The following is a 15,141-nucleotide window of genomic DNA, read 5'->3' as shown; positions in this document are numbered from 1 at the left end:
GTTCCCAGTTTTTTGGTATTTTGTGGGCCATTCTGCTATTGATATTGTAAAGAATTTGTATGTATATTTCACTTCCAATTAGAGATGAAAAGAAACTGGCATCTAATTACTGAGAGAATAGATACTTGTCTTTTGCAATTATCTTTTCCTTTTTTAAAGAGAGTAATTATCTATTAAAACCTGTTTCAATACCATTTGCATAATCCAACTTGTATAAAATGATAATTAAGTACAGAAGTTCAAACGGTATTTGCTATTAATCCTGTTATGAAAATTTCAATGAGAATTAACATTTTCCCCTCACATCTGCCTTTTGGGGAAAAAAAAAGACAACTGGAATTGTAGCATTTGTTATTTTCTAAGTGATATCAGGAACAATTACTAAGTAGTTAACGATGGTATTCTCGTAATTATGATTGTCCCTTTCAACCCTTGTATCTTTCTTCCCTTTAGATGGATAAAAACTCAATTGATTTGTTCATCAAACCCTTACTGTTGGCCAAAGAGAGAGAAGTTGTCCCAAGAAGTCTGGAAGGGGATGGAGATTTACCAGAGCCTTCAGGCTTCCTACTTTAGGTCTCATGTCACCATCACTGTCCATGCAGCAGAAAATGGTAGAGACTCCCTTTTGTACCCTTAAGAGTTAGAAGACAACCTCACTTGGGGATCCAGTGTAATAGTTGTATCAAACAAATCATAATAATTAAGAGTACAAGAGACAACTGAGATGAGAAATAAAACCTTGGTCTCTCATGCATTGTTGTGATAAACACTAGGTCAACCCAATGCTTTTTAGTTAAATTAACTGGTGCTACTTTGATAGGGAACAATAAGTGTCCTATTAAATTCTGCAAATCAGAGAGACTGACTGAGCTATTAGGCTTCACGCAGAAAGACGGGTCAGCTGCTCTGCCACCTGATGGAACTGTGCTTGAGAAAGATACGATTTTTCTTTTGCTCTGCACTTGTAAGACCGCCACTTACAGACTCCACTTCCCTGATTATCTACTCTGGCCAGCATGAAGGATTCTGAGCGGAGCTTCTTCCCATTCTCCACTCATTTGATCATATGCGGAAACAAAGGAAGAAGCCACTATGACCAGAGCAGCAACCTGAGCAGCCAATACCAGGCTAAACAGGAGAGCAAGGGCAGAGTGCATCTGAATAAGAATTAGAGACAATCCAGCTCTAAATTTATATGCACTTTCCAGCATCTTGGTTTACATGTCAAAACTAATTCAATAGCTTCTTAGCAAAAAGGTGAAAAGGAAACTAAATTCCACCAGACCTTCCAAACATTTAATAATTTAAACTTGGATACTTACCATTTCCAAAAAACTAGAAGATTATAATCAATAGATTGCATAATAATAGTAACGAGGTAAAGATTCAGACAGTGCAGGTAACCAGTATTCCCTGGAGTCCCTCAAATCATTATGAGCATCAAGGAACAAAGAGTACCTTTCTCATTGATATATACAATTTTTACACATAATCACATGCACACACCCATATGAGGGTGCGCTCTCCTGTATACACATGGAGTGTGCACGTATGTTCGTGTATATAGACATGCACACACACAAATGTGTATAGCTTACAAGATCAGTATAGTTTTTCCAATAGTATATCCAAAAAGGCTCTTAAAAGGATATGTCAACATGGCAGCCACGGTTTGAAAGGCAACTTGTGCAGATGTACTTGCGCTAGCTGTACTAGCTCACTAAAAACAGAGAATGCAGAGGCATGGAATCACCACCAGCTTCATAAGTGAGCATGTGAGGGGCGAGGGGAAGACGGGTGTCAGATGAGCTCCTGCAGCCTGTGCCATGGCATCCTCACTTCTATTTTTAGTGACCTAGAATACAGCTAGTGCAGTTATGTCTACACACAGTGCCATTCAACTCTCCAGCTGCAATACGGATATATGCCCCGGCCATGCTTCCTCCAACCCCCCAAAAAACAAAATAAATCAATCAATCTAGATAAAGTTTCCAGGATGGTACTGGAGTGGTCTCTCCTATGTCCAGATTTTTTTTTTTTTTTTTTTTAAGATGGAAATTTCGTTAGGGTAGAAGACAGAATGAAGACAATAGGGAGATCTCTTGAAATTCTCTAGATGGATGCAGTAAGAAGTTCAGTAGGGACAGTCTGGATTAAAAAAAAAAAAAATGCAGCCAACTTGCCTCTGTTACTATGAAACGAGCTGGTGTAAACAGCAGTAGCACCAAATCAGAGGTCTATGTTTAAAATACACAAATTCTATCAACTATACAGACTGTAAGAGGTACTACTCCCATTCCCACCAAAAAGGACATTTGAGCAACAAAAACTGAGTGAATGAAACGGTCTTACAGGGTTGTCCCCCATTTTCAGTGATATCCCTGAAAATGAGGACATTAGTTCACAGCAGAATTGTGAGAATTCTCATAATATTAGATAGCTAGGAGGTTGCTAATGCTGTTTTTCTGTCCAACACATGCACATTTTAGTATCCAATAAATTTTTGAAGTCTGCACGGTTCTATTTTTTGGGGAGGGGGAGAAACTGAGAGGAACTGAGCTATGAATAAATTTTGGTAAATATAGTCATAAAATTTGACAATTAAAAACAAACATTTTAAGAACAAAACATGATTATACTATACACCTACAACTCTTGAATAGCACTTGCCCTTCAGCTTCACAACACGCATGTTATGTGGGCATCCAATAGGCCCACATACCTTCTTATAGCTTATTGTTTACGTTGTCAGCACATACCTTTCACAGGTGTAACATTCGCAGTACTCATTATTTTCTCCAAAAAAACCATCCCCGTAGTAACAAGAAATTTCTTCACCAGGTTCAATATCCCTTAGAGCTTTCACACATGCTGTATCTCGACCAGTTGATACAAACTAAGAGAAAACAGATAACCATTAAGGTTAATTTGGGTGTCTGAATACAAAACAAGTAAACACATATTTAAGGGACATGCTTTGGGTGGGATTTGGTGGGGTTTTTTTTTTTTTTTTTTTTTTTTTTTAAAGTTTCATGCTTACCTTACAGTTAGGTCTGCAATCTGAAAAAGGTCCAAAAGATAAAGTCAATTAACTGTTGATAAGACCTGAAACATGAATAGTTATAGATATCTAAAGTAAGGTTTTGCTCTGACTTCAACATCTGCTAGAATCTCAATACTTGAGGATATGTTATTCAACAAGAATGATTTATATACAAGCGGACATCTTAAACAGCTTTAATACAGTTTCGTTTCTAAGCTCTTTATGTTAGGGAGATTGAAAAAAAACTCCGCTAGGAAATACACATCCCTTACATGCCTGTGCCCAACTCTGAGGAGATTCTCTGAACACTGCCATGCAGTAGGGATTTGGGGAGGGTTGAGATCTGCTGTTATGCAGATTCAGCCGCCATTCCCCTGCATGTATGGTGGGGAGAAGCGGATGGGAGGAAGGAAAAAGAACCCTTTCCATAGCTTCCAATTAATTTCCCAGTGCACAGCTCAGCAGCTGACCAGGATTTAGGCCTTAAACTAATAAAGTATTCCAGATTATGTTAACTATATTTTAGATCCATAATTCAGAGTGAATCCAAGCAACATTTCCACTTTGAGGCTGCATGGCATAGCTTACACACAGGAACATTTAAACATTTTGTCGTCTTATACTTTCTATCCTTGTTGCTTACCATGGTTGATAAACGCAGCAGGACCAAGCCATAGCTGAGCACAGTTTTTCCGTGTGGAATACATGACACTGAAGTCATTCTCTCCGTGTCTGAGCAGCATGTTCTCTTCTATTTCTGATAGCTCAGCAATACAACCCACCAGTAATTCTATTTTGTCATTTCGTTTCCTAAGTGTTAAAAAATTAAAGATAGAAGTTCTAACAATTACAAAACAAGTAACAAAAACATTCCAAAATTTTTCTTCACCAAAAAATAGTTTTGAAAGATAGAAAATGCTTTTAAAACTGCTTAAGGTCTTAAACAACTAGCAGAATACACAGATAACACTAAAAAACTTTTTTTTTTTTTTTCCTGTTAAGACTTTAGTTCAGGGATCTGTGTGTCCCCTGCAAGAGTTAAATTCTTTACACTGCTTTACACATTAGTAGTGTCAATTAACACAAGAAAATCTGATACTTGAACTCAAGTTCTAGCAGTTAAATCAGAAAAAAAAATCTTATGTTAATATATTTGTAATTTTTATATTTATTCATGCAATCTGTCAGCAAATGTGGATCTTAAACTATTGTCTGTATTTAATTTAAAAGCATTTCTGTTCACATCTAAAAGGTTGCATTCCTAAACATTTTTAAGGAGGTGTTTATCTTTGCTGAATAGGGATGGATTACTCAGATGCTTAAAACAAATGCTAAGTCTAAGTGCTTTGCTGAATAATGGCACTTAAAATGCATAAATTATGTAGATATAAATATTTTACATTCATTTTAGACATATAAAATGTTGTATGTGCTTATGATTTACAAACAGAAAACTGGAGTGACAGAGAAGTGGGGACAGCATCAGGGTACTGCAGAAAAGTTCTGGGGCCAAAGCCTGGAGCATTGTGACAGGGGAAGGATCCTTGCTCAGGTCAATGGATTTTAACATAAGCACAACTGGCACTATTTCTGCACTCTTCCCAATGTTAGAGAAGGCAACAGCAAAAGGTTGATGCTGAAGCATACACAGTCCTCAGCACGGACGAGAGCAATACTAAGGCTTCATCTATGCTTGCCTGCCTATTCTGCACTGAAAAGTTAATGGGAGACAGACTGAAAGTTGGTGCCCTATCCTCCCCAACTTTGTTATTATTAAGTGGAGTGAGGAACCTTACTGGCACTCTGTCTCTCTTGATTCTTCCACTTTTCCCTCTGGAGAGTGAATGTATCTTGCTGGATGCTGAATTGAAGTCTCATGCCTGCTTAACAGGACTCAGTAGAGAGAAGCTCTCCGACTCATGTGAGACAGGGATTCAGATGTTACGTCTGCCCTCTATGGTGAGAGGGTCTTTAGAGTCAAGATGCTTCTTGAAATTGCCAGTGCTAGAGCTCTGGAAAAAGACTCAGTTGACCAGGACCTTGAAGATGATGGTGTCAGACCCCTAGCACTCATCTATAAAACCAGTAGATATGGAAAATCCTGATACCCCTATGCACAATATACAGCCATTCTGCCAATCAGTCTTCAGTTATCAGAGGCTTCTTAATGTAGACATACTGGACACACTCCATGGCAATGAACTCTACCAACCTAGACAGAAACCAGGGACTTTGACACCCCACTGTTGGGCACAGAGTCTCTACTAGCAAGCTGTTCTTTGGAGTGGACAGTTCCAGATGCTCTTCAACCAGATTCTGTTGACCCAAATGAATCTGGGAAATTTAAATCCACTTATGCCAGGCACAGAGCCACTCTGGAAACAAGATCTCTGAATCTGAGTAGCCACTCAACGTAGACAGTGCTGAATACCCTGTACCAGTGTTGGGTCCGAAGAGCTTCTCCCACTGTAACAGGTGTTTGAGGTAGTCCTCCTGCTTTTGCAGGTCTGGACGATACCTGCAATGGCAGAGGTGCTAAAACAACTTTTAATTAAAAAAAAACAAACAAACAAAAAACACAATAACAAAAAACCTGACTACCCAACTAAATAATCAAAAATATCCTCCAAAAGGAGAGTCTGCATACACATGGCATGTTTGTCTCACAAACTGGAATATGCAGAAGGCATTCCTGAAAGGAGAAGCCCATTTTTCCAACTGTAAAAAATATTACCTCTTTTTTCTGACACAGCTACAGCAAATCTGGCTATGTCTGAATCTTGACATGGGCATGTTCCTCACTGAGGACTAATGCTTGTTTTTTTTTTTTAAATTAATTAATTAATTTTGACAGGATAGGATTATTCCAAAATTGTGTATAGAACATGTGGCAACACAAAACATTAAATCTACAAAGTTCACACTTTGATGCATTACAAGTATGTGATTAATTTATTGCGTGGTGATTGGCTTAAAGAACCTGCAAGCTCTGAAAAATTGCAAACTTAAATTTCCACATTTACTGGCTGTAGTTTTAACTCCAACTCTTATTGGATTTACACAGGTTTTACATTTATTTTAAAAATGTGGATATAAACAATGACTTAATTTACAGTTACAATGCTTACCACTCTTTTGTTGCAACAATTTTGGCTCCATTTTGCTCTGAAGAATACCGATTGCAAGGCAAGATCTCAAATCCGCTGTCAGTTGCAAACATTCGTAAATAAATAAATACCTGAATGGGAATGACAAAGAAGACAGAGTACTGCTGTATTAAATGCATGCAAAAAAGTAATGAAAACTTCTGTATCTTACGAGTCAGAAATGTCCCTTTACAGTATTTGTTGCCTTTAGTTTGTGGACGTTCTGGATTACGGATTTTAATTGCACATATTACCATAGAGAGATTTATTTAATCCACCCAGTTTGAAAGATTTGTAGATACACATCAATACCCTCCACACACTTTAGTGTCTTAAATATATAGGGGTACCTCAGGCTGCAACAAAGACAAATTGGGAGGATAAAGTTCAATTTTTTATTAGGAACTTCTTATGGGAGTCAAAGCTTCTTAAGAGGAACAGATAGCTATGTTTAGCCTTTGAGAACAGCCTCATTGTTTCTTTAAGGTAGAGTCTAGCTTTTCAGTCAACAGGCCAGATAGAGATACTACCCACAAGTGGAAGAGAAGACTAGCTATTAGATTTTTTGACTGCTGGGTCAGTTCTATGGGAGATGTTCTATTTGTCAGTTTTATCCAAAGGAAGCTTGTAAGACACTCTGGGAAAGGAGAATTTGTAATATGGCTCCTTCTGTGCTTTACTATTTTTGCCAGATTTTGAGGACAAAACAATTCCATCTTTTTGGGTTTAACTCAAAAATATTTCCCTCTCTCTGGTCAGAGCTTTTTCTGGGTTCCTTAGTCTCCCTAATCTAGTTTAGTCAGTGCTTCAACATCGGTCACAATGAGGTGCCCAATGAGATCTGGAAAATCTGAGATTTCTCCAGAGGCGGCAATGGCTTCTTTTTCCAAGAAAGAGACATTCAATTGTTTGCCCTACCCCTTTGTATTCTGCAATTTGGTTTGCAAGAGGATACATGTGGAAATCCTCCAGAGAATGTGAGGAAGGGAGCAACACCAGGAACTCCCAAAATGGTCTTGTCTAACTAATTATAGGACTTTAGGATAAAACTCCAGGTCTCCAGAAAAGGAATGACAAGACCTATGGCCATGAGACCAGGGGGCTTTAACTTCCTGAAATACCTCTTCAGAGTGAGGACCAGTCACTGATTCTCTATCTGCCTAGGCAAGGGGAGGAGAGGGAAGCACCGTTCTCGCATCTTTGGAATCTGATCAGCTATGCCCAACCTGATCGTAGGGAAGGCAGGGCAATGGCTGTATTATTCCATCATCACTCAACTAAGCTGAAGTGCTGGGAAATTGATCTTCACCAGCAGAGGCTTGAGGAGATTGGGGGCGGGAAGTCTAAAAGAATATGAGCTGATATGTTTGAGTAGCACTTGAAGCAGAAGGCTGCCAAACAAAAACTGTGCTAACACAATCTGTCTCAGAACAAGAAAAACAAACAAACAAAAACTTTAAAACCAAGAACCACCCCCTATCAATTCATGAATAAGTAAGAGGGGCAATCTTAGAACTTGCCCAATGGAAAGAGTCATGTACAACCACATTGGAAGCATTTTCTCTCCCTTGACAGTCCTCCATTAGGAGCAGGAATGTTGGACATGAATCGGGGAAAAACCAAAATGATGGCCTTTGACAGAACCAATTACAAAAGGAGACCATACACAGCAGGAAAAGCCTGACATTTAGAGTGGTATGTCTGCTTATGCATGATGGCAGCACAAGGAAATTCATGTGTACTTTTATTTCTGGGCAAGTCCGTTAGATAATTTTACTTTTTTGAAGTTTTGGTTTTAAAAGCTAAAGATGGAAATGGGTAGAAAGGCAAGGCTACACAGTGGCTTTATTTTCTTTACTACTTCTGTTTTCTCACTTGAGTAATATTCAAAATACTCCTTAAAAGGCTACAAAAACATGTGAAATACATATTAGTAATCTGAAAACAATTATAAATAAACCTACATGTTCCTTGAACAACCTTTCCTGCATTTTGTTCTTGTTAAGAAAATAGTGCCGGGCCCAGTCACCTGCCGTCAAGGACCTGAAGGCTTTTTCTAAGTGCTCATCTTTCTTAAAACGTTCAATCACCTCTTTCAACTCTTCCTGCCTTCCTTTTATAGGTCGAAACCTGAAATAAAAATAAAACCACTCTAAATCAACTGTTGTTTATCCTTATTTAATCCTTTCACATATATCATTCCATTGCTGGTAAGAAATTTTGCACTAGGATTATTCAACTCTTAGCATCAAGGGGGCTACATATCATGTAGTCATGGTTAGGTCCCTCATTCCCAGAGCTCTGAAGCAACTTAATAGGAACTTTAATGAATGTTTAATCTGGAGAAAATTATAGTTTCCTAACTATACAGTAGATCTGGCTGAGGAAATTTAGATCCTGTAATGAAAAAAAGAAATGACCATCAGTCATTCAGGGAGCAGTGACCAAAACAGGAAATATTATTTTAATGCTTTCATATCCTTCCCTTGCTACCAAACAATACAAATGCAAAAAAATCCAACAAAACCAACCAGCCACCATAACCCTTTCCCCCCATAATACTAACATCAGGAGAACTACCGAGGATTTTGGTTTGTTATTGTATAATTTCATCCCTCTTTCTCCATCTTCAGATCTACCACTAAGAGTAATTAGATGTGTACTGAAGTTAACACAAGAAATACAGTTAGTTATTCTAAAGGCACAAATGGAAGAACACAATTACTTCAATACTTCATTTTAGGATGGAGACTGCCTTAACTCATACTTAGTGTTAACTGTTGCCTAAAGAAAATATGTAGTATATTGACTCTATAAAGCCCACTACAAATCCTACACCTTATTTTGCTACTAAGAGGTGAACTCTGTATGTAATGGTATCCAGCCCTTTATCCATCCCTTCTTTTAGAAAGCAATAATGCACATTTCTATGGCTTTATGACTACACTTGAACCCACATGAAGAACAAATCTCACAGGATATATATATAAATAAAAAAGTACCTTTTATATAATATATACTTTTTTAATAAGTACCTATTAAAAAAAGTATCCCACTCCAATGATTTTCAAGATTTTACTTTGACCTAAGCTATGGCGTGTCCACCCTGACAGAAAAAGTCTTTCCAAAGAAAGGGAATAAAGGAAACTGATTAGCCATATCACTAAAACACTGAATCTGAAAACCAATGTTAAAACAGGAAACTAGGATAGCTTTCCCCTAAATATTGAGGATTAAAAGAAAGAAAGGTATACACCAAAGAGAAATTCCTGGTGATAGAAAAGGCATTTTCCTCTGTATTGGCAACAGGAGGCTGGGATGCTAAACTGTAAATATCCAAGCAATGCAAACGTTATCTTTAGTAGCAAGTAGAAAACATCAAAGTTCATGCAGTCTCCGTAAGTGATTTCTGACAACCAATATGCCATGCAGCCCAAATTTTTGAGTGCCTGGTGTACGTCAGTGGACTGTTCCCACACAGGCCACAAGAAAAAAAAAAAAATCTTTTGCAGGTGTTTTTGCTTCTAAACACCCATTTGTTTATATAAAAGACATCTCTGTGGCATAAGTGACCTATTAACAACCTTTGAATGAACCATACTCTTATGGGGCAGAGGACTTTCCCTACAGGCCAACTAGAGGACACAGACGTCTTATTTGAGGCTCACGGCCGTTTCAGAATCTTTAATAGGGACCTACTATTCTTATTTTTGGTTTAGTTACTACTCAAACAGCATATTTCATGTCAAACGAGAAAAAATATGCTCTGAGAAAACTCTTGGAGCTAATTTGGGTTAAAACATCAACAAGGCTAGGTGAGACCATCACATCCCATTAATTCTTTGAGGTGGGTCACTGAATTATTTGCACATCTTCATTTGTGTAAAAAAAAAAAACACAAACAAACAAACAAACAAATGAAATGCTGCCAATCATGCATTCTCCAAGTATGCTTTACTTCCCGTTTGCTACTTGCCTCAGAATAGAAGACATCAAGATGCTATCCTCGATGGTACAATTAATAAAAGAAATCAAATCAAACAAGTGATAGCTTTAATCACTTTCTGCCTCCGGAAAAAACACAACACACCATTCTTGTGTCCTTGATACAAGTGGGAGGCAGAAGAGGAAGGCTTCATGTTAGTAATGGCACTTCTGCTGGCACTGGAAACCACCAAACCCTCATGGTTCTTTTATATTAGTGTGCTTTTCACTGGGTCTCCATTTTGTGCTCTCTTGAAACATAATGGCTCAGCCATTCTTTACTGATCTTTTTGTAGTATCCAAAAGATTTAAAGCCCCAGGGAATCTCACTGAGCAGAAAACTTGGCAAATGACCTTTTGTAAGAGGAGACAGATCAGACTGACTAGCTTTGTAATGGTTGGGATGAAGTCTGATAAGCTGGCAAGATTTAGGTAAATACAAATGCTCTCCTACAAAAAAAAAATAAAAAAAAAATAAAAGAAAGGCATTTTTGGTTTATTGTGCCAAAAATCTGGAAATGGACCTCTCATACAGGGAATATCCCCAAGAAGCTGTCTTTTGAACAAGCTCTAAAGAGAGACCGCAACTTAGAAGAACCATGTAATCAGACTACTGAGGATATGCTTTTGCCCATTTTGTACACTAGGGAATTCTCCCTCAATATACATCTCACACAGAAGATGTTAAAAGGATAATTCCTTCCAGTACTCCCAAGATGCAAAAAAGGGACTAGACCTGGATTTAATAACCATACTTAACTGAGCCTTCTCAGATACAAGCATCAAACCATTCAAAATGGAGGATCCTAAATTGAAACAGCCTCCAATGTTAGAGTAGGACTTCTTGCTTGTTTTCTGCTTCTTTCCATTGTCTGATCAATTTCCTCAGTAAGCAGTGAGCTACACTTACTTGGCCAAAACTGTGAAGCACATCTAGCAACCACACTACATGAAACATTGTACACCAACAGTTTGCATACACCTTTAGTTGCAATGGATATGGCAATATCTTATCTGGTTTTCCCCCTCAATTAGTCCTCAACTTTTATTGTTGAGCTGACTAAATGGCTTCAGCACTTTTATGGTTATTTAAACCAAAAACAGTTCCCCTCACAAGAGGCATCTGTAGAATTGAGGATTAGATAGAAGGGAAAATCATGAGTACTTATCTTAAAATTCTGTTTCTATGAAGATATCATGCGGGAGTCTCAGTCCTGGGTCTCCAGCATGAGTTATGAGGGGAAATCCCACAGTTCTTAAGATTTTTGGTCCTCTTAGGCACTTATAAACCAGTTCAAGGACACTGTCCTACTGATTATGCTTTGATGCCCTGGAGGCTCCACAACATTCCAGCCAGTTCCTTTCAAGAGAAGGAAGCAAGTAGCCCCCTAAACTTCAAATTGATACAGGCAAAACAATTCATTTACTCATATGCTTTTTAAAAAATGAATATATATGAAATACCACCAAAGGAGTCAACCAGATAGGAAATGGAAGAAAGATTGTTCATATGGCAAATGCACAAGACATCACCTCAAAATTTAAAAACTCAAATTCAGAGGAGAAGTGGGTGGCTAGGTGAGAAAGAACCTAGCATAATATCTTCAGAGAAGCAGCATAATTTTCCCTTCTCTAAAGATACTATCAATGTAAGATTTTCGCTTTTGGAGAGTAAGCAGTTTGAGGGAAGTCCCAATACTCGTGAAATAATTAAATACTATAACAGGCAAAGCGAACAAGGAAAAGTCCAATAAGTAAGCGAGAATGTGACTATAAAAAAAAAAAGACAGCAATTCAGACTTCACTGTGGAATTGGGGACATATTAAAAAAAAAAGGCAAGCCCCATAAGCAAAGAATTTGGGCTCTTCATACTACGAAAAACAGACTGAAGTTGTAGTTTCATCCTCAAGATCAAATCTGATCAAAAATACTTGAAAATGTATGGATATATGTAAAACAACCACATGATCCTATGCCCAAGACTGAAAATCATCCTATAGCAGGCAATGGGAAGTGTCCTGTTTAGGACTGAAATCAATTGAAATACTGTCTTCAAGACACAAGACAGCTTCCCAGGCAGTCAGTCTTTTAACATGTTGCTCCAGCGACAGCATTACCGAGGGGCTGGGGGGGGGAAGGTAAAAAACAGAAAACTAATTGCATTTCCAAGGCTTTTCATCTGCTCCAAGAACACCCAGAGGGTCTTTACGTTAAGAGCTTGGAGAAGGGCCACTTGTCTGGGATGGGCATGCAGATGTTGGGGAAAAGTTAAACAAAACACACACAAACACCCCCCCCCCCCCAGGGAAGTCTCACAAAAATAAAACACAACCCATCTGGGCTAGGAAATGTTGGATGAGTCCATAGCAGCACCTTTTACTGTAAAATCTGCTATAAGGTGAATCAGTCCCTAGTGCATGAAGCATACTAACTCTAGGAGCTCAAGGCAGTCCCATGTGGAAAGTGATCTTGTACACAAGGCATCTTAGCTCACAAATACAGCGTTAAATCAAAGAAGCCTTCAACAGTTCTGTCTGAAATATAAAAGGGTGTCTTTTAATGCTGAATTTGAAGGGTCAAGATAAGATCATTGTCTCATGATAGGCTGACAAACATACATTGCCAAATTAAACTAGGATGGAGTATAGGAAATTATATTCCAACAAGTGAAGCTATTTAAAAAGGAGTCTATGTGCAATTAAAAAAGTCACCATAGATAGCTGACATCTCTTCGTAGCCTCCTTCTGAGATGTTGGAAGTAGGGAGACCTGCTTGGGGACATGACACATACTTGAAACTGTATCTTGAATGTAATTAACTGTCAGTGAGTATACATATCACTTGGCTTTGATGCATCTGTTTCCTCCTGGGATGGGTTTGGATTCTGAATACTATAATGCCACCCAATGAGACCAGTACTGTATGTGCTGAGAGTCTTATAAGAGACTCCATCTTGGTAGCGCACAGAGAGCAGAACTCTGGCACTTGCTAACCAAAGCAAGAAAGCTTATTCTAACCTGATCTCAAGGAAAGGAAGGAAAGATAGCAGACAGAGACACCAAATATTGGGTCCAGATGCAGAAAAGGGAAACAAAGACCTCAAGCTTCCAAGAACCATGGGAACAAGAGAGAGAACAAGTATGTTTTATAGTCCAAGAGGGCCCCACGGATCTGAAATTCCCTATGACATCCTGACTCCACAGGCAGACTAAGACTTATTGACCCCTCATCTAGGGTGCTGACAAGTATTCATATTTTAGTGAAATGCCCATACCTTCTCTGTGGTCATAAGCAGCAGAGAGAGACAGTGTTCTACTGAAGCAAGAACCTGGGATTTTTATATGCCAAGGAAATTTCCAAGGGGCTAGTAGCAGTAGGTCTGTAAAAAGCGTTCTTCAATTAAATAGGGATGCATTAGGGAATCCAAAGGTCTTGAAACTCAGAGCCTCCCAAAAAGAGGAGTACAAAAACAAAAAACAAACCAACCAACCAAACCAAAACCCAGGAACTCTGACACATGGAAAGAGATCAGAGAAATGTCATGCTGTGCATACAGTCTCCAAAATCTGAAAATGGAAGTAGGGCTTTTGAGGTACTGCACGCCTGTAAAACCATAATGCACAGAAACTGTACATAATGCACAGAAACTGTAAACTCTGAAAGATTTGTTCAAAAGCAGTACCCAGGGACTCCTGAAGCACATGGAGAATCAAGGAGGCTTCTTTTCAGGATGGTGACAAGACTCAGATGATAGTAAACAGTGCACAGTCACGATCCCCATGGATACTCTAAGGGATTCTGGATCTAGCAATATGAATCCATGATATTATAGAGATAAACTGGGTGAGAGAATATCTTTTATTGGACCAACTTCTGTTGGTGACAGAGACAAGCTTTTGAGCTTATACAGAGCTCTTCTTCAGGTCTGGGAAATATACTCAGAGAGTCACAGCTAAATACAAGGTGAAACAGATTGTTTAGCACAGTTAACATATATGTCAAGGGACCATTCAAGGTGAAGTGTCCTATTAACACCACTCCAGTCAGAGGGAAAAACCAACATGACTACAACAGCACTGCATACAATGCATAACATTATGGCATGTGGCACGTGGCACTGGCTTCAATGGTGCCAACATGATGGAATTTCTAAACACATTCTATAAAAGCCTGTGGCCCAAGAATGTTCACAGATCAATTGCGTAGGTACTGTTGGAACCTGGTGATGTAAACAGCATCATCTAGGAGTTGACAAAACTGCCACGAGTCCTGGACTCCGAAGTGCTGATGAAAGGCACCAACACACTCAGAGATGTCCTTCCACACATACCCTAAGGTGCTGATTTGCCTCAAGGTACTGCCGCTTCAAAGATGCCAAGGAATCCTAGAGGTATAGTCCTCCTTAAAACAGCCTGAGAATGTCATACTTGAGAGGAACCAAGGGTCTTCACCAGTAGTGTTTTGACTTAGCACTGGGTCACGTGACAGTTTTCAACCACCACTTTCTGCCAGTAGCCCAGACAGCATAAGTAAGAGCCTGAACTCCGCACCTCAGGTGTTGTGTCTGTCTCTCTCTGTCAATGGCACTTTCTGCTAGAACCCAGATTTCATCCATTGGAAATAGCCGATTGAGAGTTCCCCAACAATGCCTCAATCTGAATTTAAAAGAACCTAAAAAGAAAATCATAAGTGAACATACATAAAAACATGAGCTAAAGGAGAAAACTTTACTGACCCAAAGAGTAAGTGACTAGCTCAAAGCTAGAAAACAGAAAAAGATACCCAGCTTCTAAATAGAGGCTGCAGTGTGGACCAGAGCTGTGCTGGTTAGAACTTTCGGGCAGCTCCTGCAATAAGCTCCTTTGCCAGCTTTAGTCGGGGAGAGGAAAAAAAAACAAAGTGGAACGTTCGGGTCCTCTGAGGCACATGATGTTGAAGCCTGCTGATTAAGACAGTCCCCTTCA

The 15,141-nt window shown here is 38.9% G+C and overlaps 1 protein-coding gene across 2 annotated transcripts in view; it reads right to left on the bottom strand.

The window, feature by feature from the left end:
• KMT5B (lysine methyltransferase 5B) overlaps positions 1-15,141 on the bottom strand; it is a 47,203-nt gene that overhangs the window by 8,725 nt on the left and 23,337 nt on the right. For both annotated transcript variants that reach the window (XM_074954732.1, XM_074954733.1), the window contains exons 4-8: positions 8,157-8,322; positions 6,175-6,284; positions 3,690-3,856; positions 3,044-3,063; positions 2,763-2,899 (exon numbers count right to left, since the gene is read on the bottom strand). In XM_074954732.1, the coding sequence (XP_074810833.1) occupies positions 2,763-2,899; positions 3,044-3,063; positions 3,690-3,856; positions 6,175-6,284; positions 8,157-8,322 (600 nt within the window). The remainder of the gene's footprint in view (positions 1-2,762; positions 2,900-3,043; positions 3,064-3,689; positions 3,857-6,174; positions 6,285-8,156; positions 8,323-15,141) is intronic.

Source organism: Natator depressus, chromosome 6, assembly GCF_965152275.1.
Source record: "Natator depressus isolate rNatDep1 chromosome 6, rNatDep2.hap1, whole genome shotgun sequence".
Taxonomy (NCBI): domain Eukaryota; kingdom Metazoa; phylum Chordata; order Testudines; family Cheloniidae; genus Natator; species Natator depressus.
This window is presented reverse-complemented; position numbering and strand designations above follow the sequence as displayed.